Source organism: Pempheris klunzingeri, chromosome 15 (genome assembly GCF_042242105.1).
Source record: "Pempheris klunzingeri isolate RE-2024b chromosome 15, fPemKlu1.hap1, whole genome shotgun sequence".
NCBI lineage: Eukaryota > Metazoa > Chordata > Actinopteri > Acropomatiformes > Pempheridae > Pempheris > Pempheris klunzingeri.
Window position 1 is genome coordinate 15,032,073 of NC_092026.1, and position 19,618 is coordinate 15,051,690.

General features: G+C 40.6%; 1 protein-coding gene across 1 annotated transcript in view; it reads left to right on the forward strand.

The window, feature by feature from the left end:
* astn1 (astrotactin 1) overlaps positions 1-19,618 on the forward strand; it is a 332,257-nt gene that overhangs the window by 292,977 nt on the left and 19,662 nt on the right. Inside the window, exon 20 of the mRNA XM_070845081.1 lies at positions 1,069-1,220. Within this exon, the coding sequence (XP_070701182.1) occupies positions 1,069-1,220 (152 nt within the window). The remainder of the gene's footprint in view (positions 1-1,068; positions 1,221-19,618) is intronic.

Below are 19,618 nucleotides of genomic sequence, written 5' to 3' on the forward strand. Positions count from 1 at the left end.
CTCCAAGCACATCGCTCTAAAATGGGTTGTGGTAAATACCATCCATCATTTTACTGGCAGAACTCTATGTCCTGCTGCAGTGTTCTCAGGTAATGTGCCATCAGGATGCATGTGTTACACAGAATTTTATTGAGACCAGATATTACTGCCAAAAATTGATTATTTAATGGGTTTGCTATGCGCACACATGGACCAAGGGGGGTCAGGAGGCCACTGGGACGTAACTGTTAATATTTCTTGTTGGAAAGTCACAGAGTTAATTTCAAGGACATACAACAACCACAGACAGACACAAACACAACTGCAATGAGACGAAAAAACAAACACGAAGAGAAATAAAACTGCAAAGGAACGTACTGTATGACCTTAAAGAGTTTCAAGGCAACTACAAAGGGATGTAAAATGAGCACAAAGAGATGAATGAAATGAAAAACAAATACAAAGACCAATTTAATACAACAACAAAGATATGCAATTTGACCATAAAGACATGCAAAGCTACCTCGAAGAGACTGTAGAGAGCAACTACAGAAACGCAACATGACCACAGACTTAAAATGACCACAAAGAGGTGAAAAACAACCACAAAGTGGCCCAAAATGACTGCAAAGGGTCGACCTCAAAGAGATTTAAAAAAAAAACTACAGAGAAACTCAAAATGACCACAAAGAGACACAAAATGGTTACAAAGGACATAGTTGCAAACTGTAGTCTCTTTCAGTCTCGCTCCAGTCCACAGGTCTGTCTCGTATGTTGGCATTTTAGGTGTCTGTGTTTGGGTGTGCCAATCAATGAAATGAGCTGCTTATCGATTGGCGAGAAAATCAGGCGTCTTAATGCCATACAGCTGCAGACCACCTCTTCAGTGTGGTCTGCAGCTGTATGGCAGTTCAGGAGACGACTGTTGATAGAAGCGTTTGTGACATTGCAGAACATGCTCCCATTAGGTTGCAGTTTTGCAGTACACAAGGAATAATGTTAGCTGTCAATAACAGCAATGAGACCAGTTTGCTGACAGCATCTTTCACTCAGTGGCGTGATTGTGCATCTCTGTTTGTCTGTTGCCAGGCTCAAACTGTCTTTCACCTACGAGCCCAGCAGCTCATTGGTCATCATGGAGTGGAACCACACCGAGCCACCAATTGGCGTGCGGATCGTTGATTACCTCATCAGCCAGGAGAAGGTGACAGAGAGGACCGACCACTCCAAAGTTGAGACAGGTGCGTCCGTCCAAACTAGCCACATCAAGAGTTTGGCCATTGATGATACAACAAGGACCAACAGTTGGAAAAGTGCGAAACAGGCAAATGTTGCCAGGCAACCAGTGATGTCAGTTTTAGTTAGTAGGGTGAGGAAAATGCAGACAGTAAAGTCATAAATATACATATTCTAGACTTATAAATAATGCTTCATAGATACAGAGCATCCACTTGCTGGTTGTTGCAGTGACCAAATGCAAAAACATGTTATTCTCTTGGATCGGTGTCATTGAGTTCCTCCAGGCAGTTCCTCCAGCTCAATCCCTGTGTTTCCAGCATTTACTGAACCAGCAAGATGGACTGTTTTGGATGTGTACCACTTTGAGATGGGTAATGAGTAAGTCAGCTGGCCTTGGTTTGTATGGGCAGCTGTTGGCCAGTGTTCATTATTTATGCTGGCTCAAATCATAACCCCCAATTTGTCAGCACCATGTTGGCCACACAAGCCTAATTTGTTTTATCTAGTCTACCACCTGGAAGAAATTCTGGTCCAAAGGTATCTCAGCGCTTTGTACTGCTGCTGTCACAGGAAAAGATCGGACCTCTAACCTAGTTTGAGAGCATTTCTATAATTAAATGAAGTGGACAGCACTAGCGGTCTACACTTCACTCCATTTGTTATAAGTCGATATCAGTTGCAGTTTTGAGGGGCTCCACAAGATGGTGTACACCAGTAGTAGTAATAATGGAGTGCTGGAGTATTTATTTACAGTATCTAGTTTGTTGATTAGATTGAGTTTTGGACCTTGTCTTAAGTCTGCACACTGATTTTATAGAATAATTAGCTGTGTATTGTATCTATATACACATTGTTATCTACTGTACAACTGCATCGCTTTCAGTGTTGCAAAAAGGGTGCCCTGCAATTTGTCATGATAGTAATGACAAATGAGACACATGACAGTATGACATTCATCTATATGCGTTTGTCACAGTAATTGACAGCATATCAACGCAAATGTGTTTAAAGTGTTATGGTAAAAGTTCTTTGCCTTTTCCCAATATCTTTTTTTTTTAATCTAAGTGTTTTCTACAGGATTTATATTTTTTCACTGCTTAATCCATATGGATTCAGTGAAATTGCTCATCAAGATGCGTTTTCCCTCATGTTTTCACTAAATGGAGGAAATAATATAAGTAGCCACGGGAGCAGCAGGAGTGTGTGTAGTTCTGTCATCTGTAACAGAGAGCACAGCCTATTGGCTGGACCTATATAGTGGAAGCTGGCAAAACAGGAGCAGTTTACTTTAGTGGTAATGACCCAATCCATAATGGAGACTGGTACAGTTCCCTGTGAGCACCGAAGTTTGTTGTAGCCTAATGAGAGAATAAACTGTATTAGTCACAGCAGTGAGGATCATTAATCAATGCAGCAGATTCAGATGGGAGAGGAAAGCAGGTAAGCATTTTCCTTATTAGTGCTATTATAGTGAATATGAGCTATAGGTTCAGCTGTAATGTTCATTTTAGCCGTCGGCTCAGAAACCACTCACTTATAATGATGGAGTAAAAAATGCTTGTCAATGGTGCTGAGTGAACTCTATAAACATTATACATAAGAGACGGAGAGGCACTTCACCCTGCTCGTCCTACCTTCCCGTATTAGCACAGTATATATTTCATATGACCATGTAAACCATGATCGTGGAGCGTTTTCTGCACTTTAAGCATTTTAAAATGTACTTGATGGTGCCAACATGCAGCTGTATTTTGGCCATTTTGGCTGTGGAGATGCACGTTTGGGCAATGTTACCGAACAAAATGCTGCGGGAGGCATTTGAATGTTTTATTGTCGGAAGGACAAAACAGATATTAATTATAGAAATACAGCTGTTGTAGAGCAGCATGTTTACACTGCGTTTTGTGTATCTGCGTTGCGGATATACATGTATTTTGTTTTTCCATGCACTGGAAAATGTGCATGGTTGAATAATCCTATAGGCTAAAACCAGGCTGGTATACTGCAGTGGGTGTACTTATATCCAGTTGAGTGTAAACAGAGCGTCCCCCTACTGATAATATATTAAAGGGCACACCAAGTGTGTGTTGCAATCACAGCAAATGTGTGGCGTGGTGAGACATTTTCAGTGCTACTGTTTGTGGCCAAAAGTCTCTCCCGTAGCTGCATAAAGTCCCAGTGAGGTCATATCAAAGTTACTAAGACATACAGCAGTGACATGTGCCAAAAGTTTGGTGAGCATTCCTATGGGAGCTCACTATTCATGTAATTGTCTTTTGGACCTATCATGAGGCTGTGCCAGGTGTTGACATATACTTTGCCAACATTTGCCCACATTATTAGTCATAATGTAGTGGACAGGTGCTGACTATATACTTTATTTACCTCATTTCTGATTTGAACGGAATGAAGCTTGCAAAGCATAATAGAACACTGTGGACATGATCTCCTGAGATTCATTAGTTTGACTTGATTAACTTCACTTATTGTATTATATCTTCTGTGGGGGTATTGTAGAACTGAAAGCCTTAATTCTAGTCTAAAAAAAATTGTTCTGCTTTACAGTGCTGAAGCATATCGAACTATTCCAGTTATATCCATTTTCAAAGAACAATGTAACAATCATCCTTATTATGAACTTTGTTGCGGCATGGCAAAGTTAAAGTAACCTTCTTGGGGGCCCCAGGGCAATAATAAGCTGGGAGCCCTTAAACCCCCTATACCTCTCACTCACTGCTCATAGTTTGCAGTATTAATATTCTGGTACATGACATATATGCATAAGAACTGTGTGGGTATTTGATTAATACCAATCACTGTAGAAGCACAGTATCACATGTCCTCAGGGCTGGGCCAGCATAAAGGGAATTAGCTGACACGGTGCTTTAGTAGTACACATCCCTGTATTTCCAAACAAAATTACAATTACCACAAACTAAATTCTAATTAAACCTGTTTTTTTTTATTTTGGCCCCTGTAGGTTTGAAGCCCAGGGGCAGTTGTCCACTTGGCCAGGGTTTAGAAATGCAAAGTGCACTGCTAGTGGAGCCTCTGTGGTCGTTTCTATTGACTATAGGGGGACCACTGCGACATTAACGCAAAGAGGCATTTTGATGAGTAGAACTGAAATATCATTTCAAAGGCAAATATGACCTTTCAATTTCTGTTTTGGAATTCTGGAACATAATTTCTTCCTGTGCCCTTTGAACAAATCATCTGTGTCAGCTCACCATTACCACTGTGTTCCATAGCCTAACAAAACAAATGTTTGTCCCATCTCCTAATCTGTGCTGTCAGAGCGATAAACAGAGAAAATGAAAACGGTGGATGCTCAACTATCCAGCATGACTTATTGTGGTTGAGGGAACATTTTGGGGCCGCAGTGCCTTGCTATGATGTTTACTTAAGTTCAAACAAATGTCTTATCTGGCCACAGAGTCAATCTTTCAGGCATCATAATGTACTTTGGTAAGACATCAAAGTTTACAGTTTTTGGAAAGAGTTAATCGGGATCAGACATATTGAAAGACACATTTCTTCGTGGTGAAACAGGAACTGCTGCAATCTGAAGTACAGATTAGGTCATTACCGCTAAAATAACCTGCTGTTGTCTCTTTGTTGTTATCAGTTAGTGGTTGATACAGAAATATACAGGACATTGTGAAGAATATTCCAATCAGATAAGCAGTCTCACAGCAAACGGTCATGTATCTAACAAGATACTGTAATTACCATGGAATTTATGGCAAAGCTTTCATAGAAATTAGCATTTGCAATGGGCAAGAAGTACAGAAACTGTGGCACAGGAATATTCCATTCATCTGGATTGTTTGTGTCATACTGAGCTTTTCCAGTTTACCAATCCTGTTGCACTGAAATAAATAAGACAATGCTTGTTTCCATGGTGTCATGCACTTTAGACTTCCTCATTAAACTAATGGAGATTACTTTCTTACACAGATGTCTTTACCAGTTCCATGGTTAATCATAATCTCATTCTAGGCCCTTAAAGGATGCCATAGATATTATGCAATGCTCTCATTGGAAAAACAAACTCACAGACACACCACTTGCCTGGAAGGCAGAATCCATCTCTGCAAAATTAAAGCAGAGGGTGCATTTATCAGACCTCACTTGTTTGTTGCCTGCAGTCAGTTTTGCTCATTCCCCACCACCTGATATGCATGACTTTGCACCATTAAAAACACTGAGTTTACAACTGGTAATGCTACTTGAGCAGTTTTTGAGAGTAGAGATTCCTTTTATGTAAAATGTGCACTTTAATGTCTACCCAAGGGGTGTTTGCTGTTACCGTGAGCCTTGAAAGTTTTATTTTTTGACATAAAATCAGTATGTGAAAGTTTGTAAAATTCTCTCATTCTTCGTGTGCCTTGGACCTTATTTGTATCATCATCTGCATCATTTAGAAAAACCAAACCAAATATTTGTAAGGAACATTCTAAATTAAGGCACCCATACACTTGATTTCCACCCAATAAAGCGGTCTACTCGAAACATGTCATAAAACAACACTGGAGACAGTCGTTCTCTTCTTTTCCATAACGCCTGATCAAGTTAGAAACAGTAGATGAGAGGCCTTGTACCTTCGTGGTGAAGCACATTGACACTGGTCATGGATCGAGTCCACTCTGCACTGCAAAAGATCTCCACATCAGAGAGAGCTGTTGGTTGTGTTGAAGGGAGAAGCTGAGGTTTACCAGTTTGGAAGAAGCCTCTCTAATGGGAAAATAACATTTCATGTGGGGAATGTGTAAACTTCCAAAATTCCAAGAGAAGTTTTATTTCTTAAAGTGATTGTTGTTGCAGCCTGTGCTTTTCAGCACACCAGTGTGGCCCTCTGAAAGGAGAGATCTTCCATGTTTTGTCGGGGTTTTGAGTCTTAGACATACTGTACTCTTTATGCCACAACAGTCCAGGGTTCGCTAATAGTCTGTGCTGGTAATGAGCGTGAAAACATATTGAGCATACATGTTGAAGTACAGCAATTTATGAATTGTTGCTCTTCTCATATCTCGTGATATTTAGTTGTGATATTATATGGCGATGTGACGACTATGCAAGTTTGTATTTAGTTTATCTTTATAGACTGGCACTTTTGGAGAACAATAAATTCGACACAGATGCCCAAAGCCTCCAAACATATTCTGTGGTATTTTTCAGAATACAGGTTGCAGTTTGGCGCGAACAGGAGATCTCGATGACAGAGAGTAATACGTCTTGTCAAGTATAGCCCATAGGTTTCTGGTAGTCAGTGTTGGGGAGTTGTGAATTAGATGTAATTAAACTAGTAGTTTAATTACAATTTAGATCTAGATTAATATTTGCATATAGTGTACATTACATTTAGCCATTTTTGCATATTCAACTTCTGAAACTGTAAATAAAAGGAAAGGATTATTTTCATTATTTTTATTTTGCCATACCGTACTGCACTACCATACAGTAACTGAACCCCTTTTCACCAGCACTATACCCTTTTTCTTTCATTTTGACCGCTGTGAAGGCATGTCCAGGAAGTGCATTCATCGGACAGACACCATCACACACTTGAGCTTTGTGCGGTGCATGTGCAAAGGTAGTTTCTGGGAGGCAGGTGTCTGACTGAGGGACATTGTATTCAAAACCAAAACTGACATTTCTTGAACCTTCCAGTGAATAAGGGGGGTATTTCATTTTTTTGGTTTATGTGTGACCTGTGAACAAGTGGGCACCTGTTGAGATAGATATATTGTTTTTTTTGCTGACACCTGATTTATATTAGATTAGATTAGATTAGATGTTGTTATATTTTGTACATTGTCAATTTGATCATTTTTCAACAAAGTAGTTTGAACTACGTATCTTTAGTTAACCAAACTAGATTTATACCTAGGGTAGCTTTGCTATAGTTTCCAGTGTGAAGTAATTGGTAGTGTGTAAAGCTATGCTTTCAAAGTACTGGCGGTAGCACTGAAACACAGAAGTAAGAATGGCATGTCCTGAGGGGACACCCACTGTGCTTTTTTAAGGCCACATGGAGGCAGAGGAACAAGCTGTAAATGTAAGCATAGCATTGACATATTTTACACTTGTGGCGAAAATGTTGCAAATGCAGAAAAAAAAATCCAGCAGATATGAAGCAACATTATTTTCCTTTGGAGTAATGTGTCGTTAAAGTAAGTCCCTTATTCACTCTCACTTGTTTGTTTTTTTCTCCACCATCTCTTAGGAGAAATATCTGGCTTTTTACTGCCAAAGTGTTCCACTGTGTTCACCACTTAATCACCTTTGTTTGTCTGCCATTTGGTGCTTGGTAAATAGTGTACAGTGGATTTATCGGGTTTTTTATTTTTACACTTTTCCAGAGTAATGAGAGCGATGAGAATGGATCAACTGAATTTGCTGGCTGTAAAACCAAAGCACTGAGCTAAAACTGCCAAAACACTCACTCTGCTCATTTGGTCCATTGCTAATCTAAAAACGATGATTAGTGCAGCCTTAAGGACTAACGTGCATGATAAGTATAGCTTTGCCAAAATCACTATTCATAGCTGCCAATTAATAGAGCTCCCTGAAATGGATTGAGGGTGATGGAGAGATTGATGTGACCCTTTTAAGTTTGCTGAGCGCTAAACAGTTCCACCCACTGGAAAAGACGCATTAAGTCTCGAGAGGTAAACACAAAACTGTCTGTTGGAGAGCAATGACAAAACTAAAGCCCTTCATCTCCTTAATGTCTCCCAGACACCAAGAAGATAACATATAGGTCAGAGGCTTACTCTCACATTCCATAACTTCTGGGTGTTGAAGTCGTCAAAACTTTTAACTACTACCTGTCGGGGTCACTTGGACTCTCTGATGTGCGAAATTGCCAGACACCGGTCCAATTACACTTAGTGAAAGTTAACCAGCTCTGTTGTGGCCTCAGCTGCATTTAAAAAAAAAAAAAAAAGCTAGAAAAACACACACATAATGGAGGAGAGTTTGATCAAAGCTTCCCACCTGCATCTCGTCCGCAGCAGATGATTGATTGCTCTGGAGAACACACCCCGATGTGAATGTACTGGCAAAGGTGGCTGGGCGCGGATGTTGTGTCGAGTTACAAGAGAGGATGGGAGAGGGGAGGGTGAAGGGGAGGGGAGAAAAAGACCACCAAGGAGAGAAGAGAAGTGAGGGAAAGAGAGAAGGAAACAGAAAGACAGGTGCAAAGTTGAAAAAGATGGAAAGTTCTGGAATGCAGAATGCACAGTGTGGTTTTGATTTCAGCTGTCAGTCTTCTGTCATCTGGGACAATCGGTCTCACATGATCTGATGCACAACTCTCCATGGATCTCCCTTTGGCAGCCTCCGTCCCCCTCTTTTTACTTTTTCCTCACCACTCCCTCATCTTTCCTGTCATCTCCTGTACCTCCTCTCCATCACTGTTCTCCCCCTAAAATTCTTATCTCCTCTCTTTTAATATTTTCATCCTTGTCTCCTTTCCTAACCTCATTTCTTCTAGTTTTCCCCTCCTCTGGCCTCCTCTCTTTCCTTCTTCTTTTCCTTCTTTCCCTCTCCCTTTCTTGTTTACTTTTTCTCCTGTCACTTCGTCATCATCTTGTCTTTGCTTTTGCTTGTTTCCAAAAGGCATGGAGACAGGGTAAACCTCGGGTCAAACAGCATTTGTTGGATGAAAAGTCAACACATTATACTGTCAAAATGTTTTCAGACAACTATATCTGTTTACAGTACACTATGTAGTGCTCAGGCAACCTGAGCTCACTGAAATATGTGAAGCAAATACAACCTCTTAACACGGCATCGTGTGCTGAATTACTTACCAGTGCCATATAAACAGATATATATTATATATCTTATATATCTTATATATGGCACATGACTGGACATAGTAATGCTCACAGTTTGGTTCAGTTTAGGCACCAACTGTACTTGGTTAGGTTTAGGAAAAGATCATAGTTTAGGTTAAAATAAGTACATTAGTTACAGAAGTACATTTTGCATAAATACCATACTCTACAAGTTAAGTGACGCAAACTTAAAGAAGTCAATGTTTGACTTTTGGTCGGCCTCCTCGGTGAACATCCTGCGTTTGACCCATCCATCCAACTTATACTCTTACTATCTTATGCTATTCTACAGGGGTGCCCAATACGTCGATCGCGATCTACCGGTCGATCGCGGAGGTAGTGCGGGTAGATCGCGTGACATAAAAAAAAAAAAAAAACTTGATTGGCATACAGGGCGGCCAGTCTGTGATCTCTTCTCTGCTACGGGTCGCGGACAGGGACATGCACACGGTCAAACGCGCTAGCTACTGCAAAACTCCAGCGAGCGAAGTGAACTAGTTAGCCTTCCAATCTATATCTACTAAAGAAGGGATACTCTGGGATGGGGGATGGGATAGGAAGGGATATTTGACTCCATTCAGTGCAAGTCATCAGAGTAAGGTAGTCACCATAAATGTATTGAATGTTCCAATTCCTCTTGTCACTTGTGTGCAATATTGATGGTTACATCACTGTTTGTCACCTATGTGCATTACTGCTGTCAAGTTTTATAATGTGTAATACCAAGGGTTACATTAACTGCAGTTATGTAGTGTACGCCAACATATATTGTATATATAAAGTATACTCAGTATATATAGAAATAAATATATGTTTAGCATTTTTAATGGAGGTAGATCATTTTGACCTGGTCATTTTAAAAGTAGCTTGCGAGCTGAAAAAGTGTGGGCACTCCTGCTATACTATGTTACCTGACTACCACCACGCATAGTGTGACCAGGGAATTCACGTGTTCACCAGGACAAAGGATCCTAACTGACACTCTATTGGAATTGCTTCTGTGGTGCCGACACGTTTTTTTTAACACATTCCGCGCCACCACCATGTCATGTGTTAATAGGTCACTGTCGTTTCACATGTTTCTGTGAGATAAGTCTGGTTTAGCAATAAGCAAGTAATAGTGAAAGCCCTAAGTCTATGTCTGTGGGTGCAGACTGTACTCATATTATGTTTAACCGGTGATAAATTAAGAGTTATGATGGATCCATCGCAGTGTCATTGCACCACATTTAATGATGCTTTAGCAGGCATTGATGTAACTGTGTAATGTGGTAATATAGATCACACAGACCTCCCGCTCAAGATAAGTGACAAGGGAAATCCATCAACAAGAATATATGGATTTGTTTTCTACAACAGCAGACGTGCAACAGTTATTTTAATATATAAATGTTTTCTTAGCTTACTATAGTTCTGGAGATTGTAATGTGCCTCAGAATACTGCATGGTTTAAATGAATGCCATCAGCCTTCCTAAACGTTCCTAAAAGACATGAATCTGCTGTTTTTTCGTGGTTTGTTAATTTTGCTGTTTTTACAGAATGTTCTTTCTCTCTTCCCAGTTTTCAAAACTGAATATTTATCTTTTTCTCTTCAAATAGAAAGGGGGGGCACAATGTCATAAAATCAGGTCCAAATGTGGGATTGTGAAAACATGTAACAGATGCGGAGATAGTGGTTGCACTACATCCAGACATCATTTCTGTTTTTATCAATTTTTTTCCTCTTACATTTTTCCTTTCCATTTTTGCGCCTTTCCATTGTCCTCTGCCACCCACAAAGGCTGCTGGGGATGTGAGAGGAGTTGCTAAAGTTAAATTGCTTTGCAAAAGTACTTTTCATCTAATAATAACCAATTTTGCACTACTATTGTCATGTTAACCCAGCATAAATTATTTGTTTTCATAATGGTACCACCGCTCTCAGGAAATGTTTGATACTCCTTCAATATCTGAAATATTATTACTTCCCGGAATTTAATCCCCAAATGCCTTGAATGATTAATTCCAGAAGGACAGTCAAAACAGAGCATCCATTTACGGGAAAAGATCTGAGCAGACACTACTGATCATCTGTGGAAGAAACAAGCTGCCCTTTACTTTCTTGTGAGGCTCATCAGAAACAGATGTCAGAGTATGCCCCTGTTTTCTGCAAAACATCCTTAAAGCTGTGTTGTTTATACACAGGATATATACTCGTTGACAGCTGCACGGTTGCATTCGAGTATTTTTTTTTCCTTTGTGTTTGTGGTTATGTAATGTTAGATAAGTATACATGCATACAGCTGATGATTATAGTATCCAGAACTCAGCTAGATCTGGAGCTGACAACGGCATGTTTGTGCAGTAATCTCCCTCTTAACAAGCTTCAGGCACACAAGGTGAGATCATAGTGTAAGCGCACACATACACACAGGCATGTGCACGGTCCCCAGCAGATGTGTGGAAGCTTCATGAATAGGAAGTCTGCTTTAAGTCAGGGCACCGCTCGGCTGGACCAGTCTCTCTGTGAAAACAAACATCCCCTGGGCTGTGAGCAATCTGATGATGTAACAGCTTTGATCACCCAGCGAGGGCAAGGTTTGCTCAAGGGTCAGCGATACAAGGATTCCAATCAATAAACACATTACTCACCTATGTACATCACACACACATAAATACACACAGACACCAGGGGTGACCGAAACATGTGTGTCTCACCCCAAATCTAAACCAGGCTGAGCTCCCTCGTAGCAACAGTCACTTCCTCTGAGGTGCCACTGCTAGACCCTTCGCAACTGCTTCTCTTTACTGCAGTGTCATGTTGAGAAATCAAAAGTTGGTCCCTTCGTGCCTATGTATGTGGGTGTAAAGTGACAAACAATGTGAACAAGTGTAGTTTCCACACACTGGTGAAATTCTAACCCTGCCACTCAGATCCAACAACTGTACCACCTCAGCTGGTTCCCTTTCAATGCACAAGTGCAGAGGTTCTAATATATGCTTGCCCACAATATGCACTCCCTCTGTTGTCCCTAAGGGTGCCCTCAGACACCCTGAGATTATTCTATGCTTGCATTTGCAATCTTTCAATCTAACCGAAAGATTGTGATTGATTTGACATTGCCCTTTAAGGATCAACTTGATACAGCATCTGCTGAACCCTGAAAATTGAATAAATCTTCTGGTCAATATTCTGCCAGCACATTACCCTCGTTCAGGATCAGAGCCCTAACTGGAACAATTTTCCACCTGGGGAGCAACTCAGTCCACTACTTTACACACTAGCATGGCCTCAGACTTGGAGGCCCTGACCCTACCAATTACTGCATGTTGCGAACCTCTCCTAAAAGTTCCTGCAGAGGGAGGTTTTGTGGATCTGCTGAACCCAGTTCACCCTCACTGCATATTGAGGTTTATCAAGTTTAGCAGCTTCACCAATCATCTGTTCCAACTTACCACAGGTGGTCATCAGTTGACAGCCCTATTTCTCTTTACTCGATTGTCGATTGAAGACACATGCTTCAGATGTGATGTTATGACTGCAAAGGTCATCATCAATCTTTGGCCTGGCACTCTTTTGCGATATGCATTTGCAAAGTAACTCACAGTTGAAAAGAGTGTTGGTTAGTCTGTGACCAGCGCAGTTCAATAACAAAATACCAGTTCAGTTCAATAGCAAACCAGATCCCTGTCACTCCAGGTTCGTCCATGTTTGCCAGCATAACCATTAATGTCTCACTGTGAAGTGTCACCTTGGAGACCTCTCCCTCCATGACCTCTCCCAGGGCTCCCAAGAAGGCTGGTCTCTCTGAATTCCTGTTTAATATATAAACAGATGGAAGACAACCATCCCTGGAGGTGATCCTCTCGTATTCAAATCAGCACACCCCATACATAACTAGGGACTATGTATCCTCACACAAACCAGCGCTTCTCTCCTTTGACAAATCAGGAAACAGAGATATTCCAGTCCCTATTAATTAGTTTGGGTCCAGAACCAGTGTTATGCATTCAGAAGAGGTGACATTTCATGTTTCAATAGCCAGTTTACATAGTCCAAAGCATATGATTTTGCCCATGCTTACCTTAAAGCATCCTTCCCTGGCTTGTGTCAGGGAGCTCACTGTCTCCCTGTGGTCAAAGAAACAACACATCATCTTCAAAGAATGTTTTGCCGCCAGTATCTAACTTTGTCTGCTGGGCATCCAGATGAAGGACTTGATACATAATCTAATACATACAAAGACACATATGCACACACTTTTTTGTATGTAATTCTTCTAAAGGTTATTGTCATGTTATTCAGATTCACAGTCTCCTCTAGATCTGAGTTCTCTGACAACAAGGAGAGATAGCTGATGGAACATGTATAATGTGTTTCTTGTTAGGACAGGGCAGGACTTCATTAGATACATCAGGAATATCTATCTAAACTGTGATAAAGACAACCTTTTACCAAACTCACAGTCTCATTCTTATTTATTTTATTTGTGAAATATTATTTTATCACATACATCAGCTTTGTTACCCTGACTGCAGCTTTGAACTGCCAATTACAGGGGGTACTTTGGCTGAATCCTCTGCTGAAAAGCTGACTGGCCTCTTTGGGCATCACCACGAAGAAGATGAATGTACTGTATGTCAGAGGCTAAAATGCACTAGTAAATCAGTCTCTCTGGCGTGTGCTCGTGGAATTAATGAAAAACATTTCTGTAATAGCCTTCTGGTGCTGTCTGATTCACCTCCAGCCCTGCTTATATCATTCTCCATGTGGATTTGTTACCCCTCTTGTAAATACCAGACACAACCTTCTCTGTGCACTCTGCAAACACCTCTTACAGTGCATGCAAATGAACAGCAGAGCGCACTGTGCTTGTATGATCTGAAAAGGAAGGCTTGCATTACAGTTAACTGGAGCGTTAGCTGCCGTAGTATGAGTGGATTTAAGCAAGTTTAGTGTCTTGCATTGTCCAGACAGCATCACCATGACAGTTTAACCTCACAATCAATTCTGAGCTATATTGCTTCAGGCTGAAAAGAACACGAGTTAAAGTTGGAACTGAGGCACTTTTACTGTAGCCAGCGCTGCAATACAAACCAGGTGTGCTACTACTTAGAATGGTGAGCCACTGTATGTGCATTCTTTTTGTTGCTGGATTTCATTTAGAATTTTTACTTAAGATATAAGTGAAGTCTGTGAACCCTGTATTTTCTGATCTGACACCTCCTGTCTGCTAGACATCATTTGCGCCTTCCATAAGCATTACAATCACCGTTGAAAGGTAAATATGTTTTGTGATATGAGAGTGTGGTAATGTGTTGGTTAGGTTTAGGCATAAAGATATTTTGTTGTGGTTGGGGAAAGGTCATGGTTTGGTTTGAAGGGAATCACCTTCATCATAGTTACAATAATTTGCATGGAATTAACGTTATGGAACAATAGTGATCATGCTTCTAAACAAAAACAACATTGATTTACAGCTGGAAACAGGGAACAAACACACGTCTTTTATGTTAATTCAATTCAATTCAAAAAACTTTATTTGTCCCCAGGGGGCAATTAAAAGGCACATAGAGCAGGCAGTGCAGCAATGACAAAAAACTATAGCAGCACAAAAGAATATAAATGAAAAATAAAGGTAATGAATAAAATAGATTAAATAGAAATAAGGCGAACTCAAAACTTAAATAAAGTAAAGGTTAGCATACTACTTTGTGGCTAACGCTCTAAATGCTAAACTGTTGGCAAATAGGCGACCTTATCAGATATCAGATATTTTGCATATATGTATTTGTACTCCCTAAGACGTGTAAAATTTGGTATGTAAATTTTGCTCAACATGTCAACTTAACTTTAAACAATGTGAAAGAACTTAATTTTGAAAGAGAGACACTGTTTCCGTCCCATGTCATAATTGGAACAATGCAACATGAAATCAAACAGAAAAGCATCTGTCGCTCTGATCATTGGTGAAATGTTACCCTTTGATATTCGTAGACGCTGGACCAGAAGGATCTAGACTATCCAACCAAGAGTTTAAAGTTGAACTAAGTTCCCACTGAAGAAGGAATGGATTATCAAAGAGGACAGAAGGATGTGTAATTACTACAAAAGCAAACTGACCACTAGACCGACGCCATCCACTGTTACATTTATCACCATCTGCAAAACTGGCTTTTATCACCTCAGCTCCTTTGGTGCTGAAAGGACAGCGGCTGACTACACTGACTTCACCATGACCTGTCTGATACAAGGAATACCAAGGAAAGTACTGATCAGATCAATAGACAAAGGCAGAAAACGTCATTGCTTTCAAGCCTCAGTTCAAAGTGAAGCTCTGGGCCTTGATTGATCATCGTACCTTTGGTTCACAAGTTCATAGAATCCAGGAAATCTGCGTGATTCGACTCCCTATGGAGACTGCAATCCACTAACAACATGAGAGGAAAAAAAAAGATTTGGATCAAGTCGGTGTCAACTGAGAACACGAGGCGTATCGGTTGCGTGAGACGAACCACTGATGGTCAGCCCAAACAATCCAGAAGCACTTAAAACATGTGGTCAAGGTGAATTGTCCGATAAGAGGCGAGCTCATTTGATAAATTGTGGGGGAGAAGACAGACAAAGAAAGAAAGAAAGAATGAAAAAGCAAGATATGTAAGAAGCATAAATGTTGAGAGATGCCAAAATCTTGACCCCTTCACCTAAACCACATGTGAAGAGCACTGTTATATGGACATACAGATTTTGTCTTACTGTTTTGTAACTATCTAGTTGTTCACAGGGTATGACAGGCAGCAATTGTTAGCCTCCTCAATCATTGCTGGTGTGTAATCCACTGCTGTATGCCCCTTCGTCCAAGGTGTTTCATTCTTTTATTGACGTATTTGGCTAAATTTGTTGTTGGCGTGCAAAGCAGTCTCACTGCAACTGCAATCAATTTGGCCAGAGGCGCTTCAACCAAATTATGAAAACAATTTATCGGCCCTCTAAAGATGTAATGTTCAATGAATTATACTGCCATGACGCAAATGGCAGCCCGGCAGCGCACATGTTGCACATGGACATGCAGATCAGAGGGCTGTTCCTCCTTCTCTTTCACGCAAAGCCGTTTTTTGTTTTTTTTAAACGACACCTTCGGGCCATACCCTCTTCATCCTCATCTTTTTATCTTCTTCCTTCTGTTCCTTCTATTGAACAATTACCCTTTCATATCCAATGGGATCTTGTTCTTCAGAAATGAAAAACAATCCTGTCTGTGCGGCCAATCGTCATGGTCTGGTAGTGGTTGTGACCAGCACTGAAGTGCTAAGTAATAACAGTGAAGGGTGATCTGTTGTTGTTGTGTTGCTTTGTCTTTTATTCAATGGAAAGGTAGACAACCAAGTCCAGATGTTATTTGTGGAGGCTTTTTCTGCCAAGTATGCATGGGTGTGCGTATGTGTGTGTGGCTGCCAATTACCGCCAGTTACAAGGAAGCTGTCTGCTTTAACAGAAATGGATGAATTCCCAGGCAGCCTGTAGTGAAACCTGTTATAGGATGGAGAAAAGAGAACATTTAAGCTGAAGTGTTTACCTTTACAGGCAGCATCTGAGTGTTCATGCACGTTTGTGTGCACGTGTGTGTGTATACCGGGGTGGGGGGGGCTGTGTAGCACTGTGCAGCAATTATACGTAAAGCTTTCTCCCACTCGGTGCCCATACTATTGTTTTGCCGCCTCCTCTCAGTTCATCGGGTTCATGATATGTGGCTTTCGAAATCCAACTTCTAAATCTGTACAACAAAAAGCACATACTCTCATTTTTACATGTCTCTTAACGAGTGGCTTAAACAAATAGGATACAACACGTTAACCCGTCAGCTTTAGATATATGCTAGCTTTCCTGGCTATGGTCCTGCCCTTAGTCTTTATGCTAACCTAATGTAAACATGTCTTGGCTCAGGTATAAATGTAACACACATTCATGAAATTCATATTATGGTGCATTCCAATTGAACAAGTAAGATGGAATTTTCAACTGGAAAGTTGGGAGAACTTTACCAACCCAAACCTCAAAATCCAAGATGGCTGCTTTGATATTCGGTAGTAATATACTGTTTATTAGCACTTCTGTCTAATTTGTGTCTCATTGAATTGGTTATACTCAGTACTGTCCACCTTCTGTCTGTCGACATGTTGCTCTGGTGTTCATATGTGCAAAATACCATCTAATGTGTTGCTATCAGCCGGTGTTGGTAACAATGGCTGCCCTGGCTGCAGCAACCCTTCTTCCTCCTGTGTTTATTTTGGTTTTTTGTCTTGTTGTACTGGAACGAAGTACTGGAGTGTGACATCACTCCCAGCTCCAACTTCTGACTTCTGACTTCCCAGTTCAAATGGAGTGCACCATTAATCTTCATATGTTACTAATGGAAAGAAAGAATTTCCTAAAATGTTCAACATTTTATTCAAATCTTGGCTAAATAAATACACTGTTTCAGGGAAAGAACATGTTTCCACTGTGAGTTTGGGCTTGTGTATCAAGTGAAGCATTGGTCGCAATTCAAACTCACAATGATGATCATGTTATTTTATTTGAGGAGCGATGTTGCCTCTTTGCAGGCTATGAAAATGCCTGGCATGATAAGGCAACACTCATGAATTAAAATATATTGGAGAGCGAGTTTGCTGACAGTTATCTAAGTGTGACCTCTTTTGTTTCCACATAGAACAATCTGATGTCTGATAAACATTAAGATTCCACAGTAAAAACATTATGATCTTTAATGCACCTGTCCTTTCCATTAAGAAGCAGAGAAAAACAGCAGTGGATTGGCTGGAAGGGTATGCTGACACACACATACACATGCACACTAAGGGTCTGAGCCTGCACAACTGAACTGACGACAGCAGGCAGGACTTCAAAAGGTGAGACATCCCATAACTCACATCAGTCTCCTGGCAATTCTTGATTTTTTCCAACCAATCATACTTTAAGAATGTTAAGGGTAAACAACTCCAGCTGAATGACAAGTTCCTCAGAGTTGTGGCTTTCCCCCTCTTAAACTGGGTCTCCAAATCTGTGTGTGGTGTGTGTCATCTCATTGCTCTGTTTAGAACATGATGTTCCATTGCAACTGGACTCCTTTTTACTTCACCTATATGAATGTATTATCTGGAAAGAGTTGATTCACTTGGTCTTACCTTTTGTCTTGTTTACGTCCTCAGCGTAGGTGACACGTTTTAAGAGTATTTCCACTTGCCCGCTTTGATGCAAAATTTGTGGATGGAGGAACTTAAGAGACTTAAGGTGAAAGGACAATCCTTTGAAATGCAGTAGCACCATTGCTGATGCATTGCAAGGATTTTACAACGGGTTTATTCAATTACTATAGCTACCATATTGAACTGTAGCCCTTCTGACAAGCCACTCTACCTACCTCTGATGTTTCTTATCCCCAATAGGTTAGTGACTTTGAAAGCCTTTGCAAAAACAAGCAGATCTTTGCCTATAGCCATAATTTTAAATAACCAAGACTTCCACATTCACAGTACAGTATATCCCAAAGTGGCAGCCTGAAATCTTTGATATCCACCCAGGAACTATCAGGCTAGAGTTTCCTGCCTCAGACAGATTTACTGATTTTGCTAAAAGGACAGATTTACAACACTTCCCAATTGAATCTTTAACATTCTACGAATGTCATCTTAGGATAAGCAGGCTTGCTTGTGCTGTTGAAGCTGAAGCTGAAGCTGAAGTAAAATGCAGGATTATGTTCCTCAGATGGTGGAAAGACTGTTACACCAACTGAGAGAATATACATTTCAATATGTCTCTCTAAATGTGCTCATTTTTTTCTCGTTAATAGTTCAGTTGTCACTTCCAAGATGAGATAACTCATCAGGCCTTCATTTTCCTTTTTTTTCTTCAAAGTGTGATTCAGCTGCTGCTTTGCCACAGCCTGTAATCTCTTTCATCTCTGGTTTTATTTCACCAAATGTTGATCAGTGGAGACTTTGAAGAGTTTGACTGGTAATTGCTTTGGGGCTCATGCAAAACAGCCTTTTTATGTGCTGTGGCTCACAATAAATCACGTCTATTGATGAAATACGTAAAAAGTGCACAAGGTCAGAATTCTTTGCATAGTGTTTTCTTAGGAATTTTCAAGTTCATGATACCAATCTGACCAGCTGGCCAAGTCAGTCAGTCAAGGGTGAAGTATTGCTCTGATTCGCTTCCAGAATCCGTTTCATTCTTTAGCTGTCTGATGGAAAATAGGGCACTGAAGAAACATTTTGTTTCTATGTATTGTTTTATTCCCCTGATGTTGAGTCATGTCCATAAATGCCATGGCAGCACACAGTGTTCATAGTGCTACATGTCTCCTTTGAGTGAGATGTTTGTTATGGTCGAATTAGGTGCACTGTCTGTTCTTCTAGCCAGCAGGCCACCCACATAAAGCATGCATCTCCTCATGACAGTGCACAGCAGTGGTCCTCACGCTGCTTCAGGTGGTTTACAGAGAAGACTGGCTGGAGAGCTGATTGACAGGAAAGACTGAACAGCTAAACAGTGGATGGCAGCTCTTGG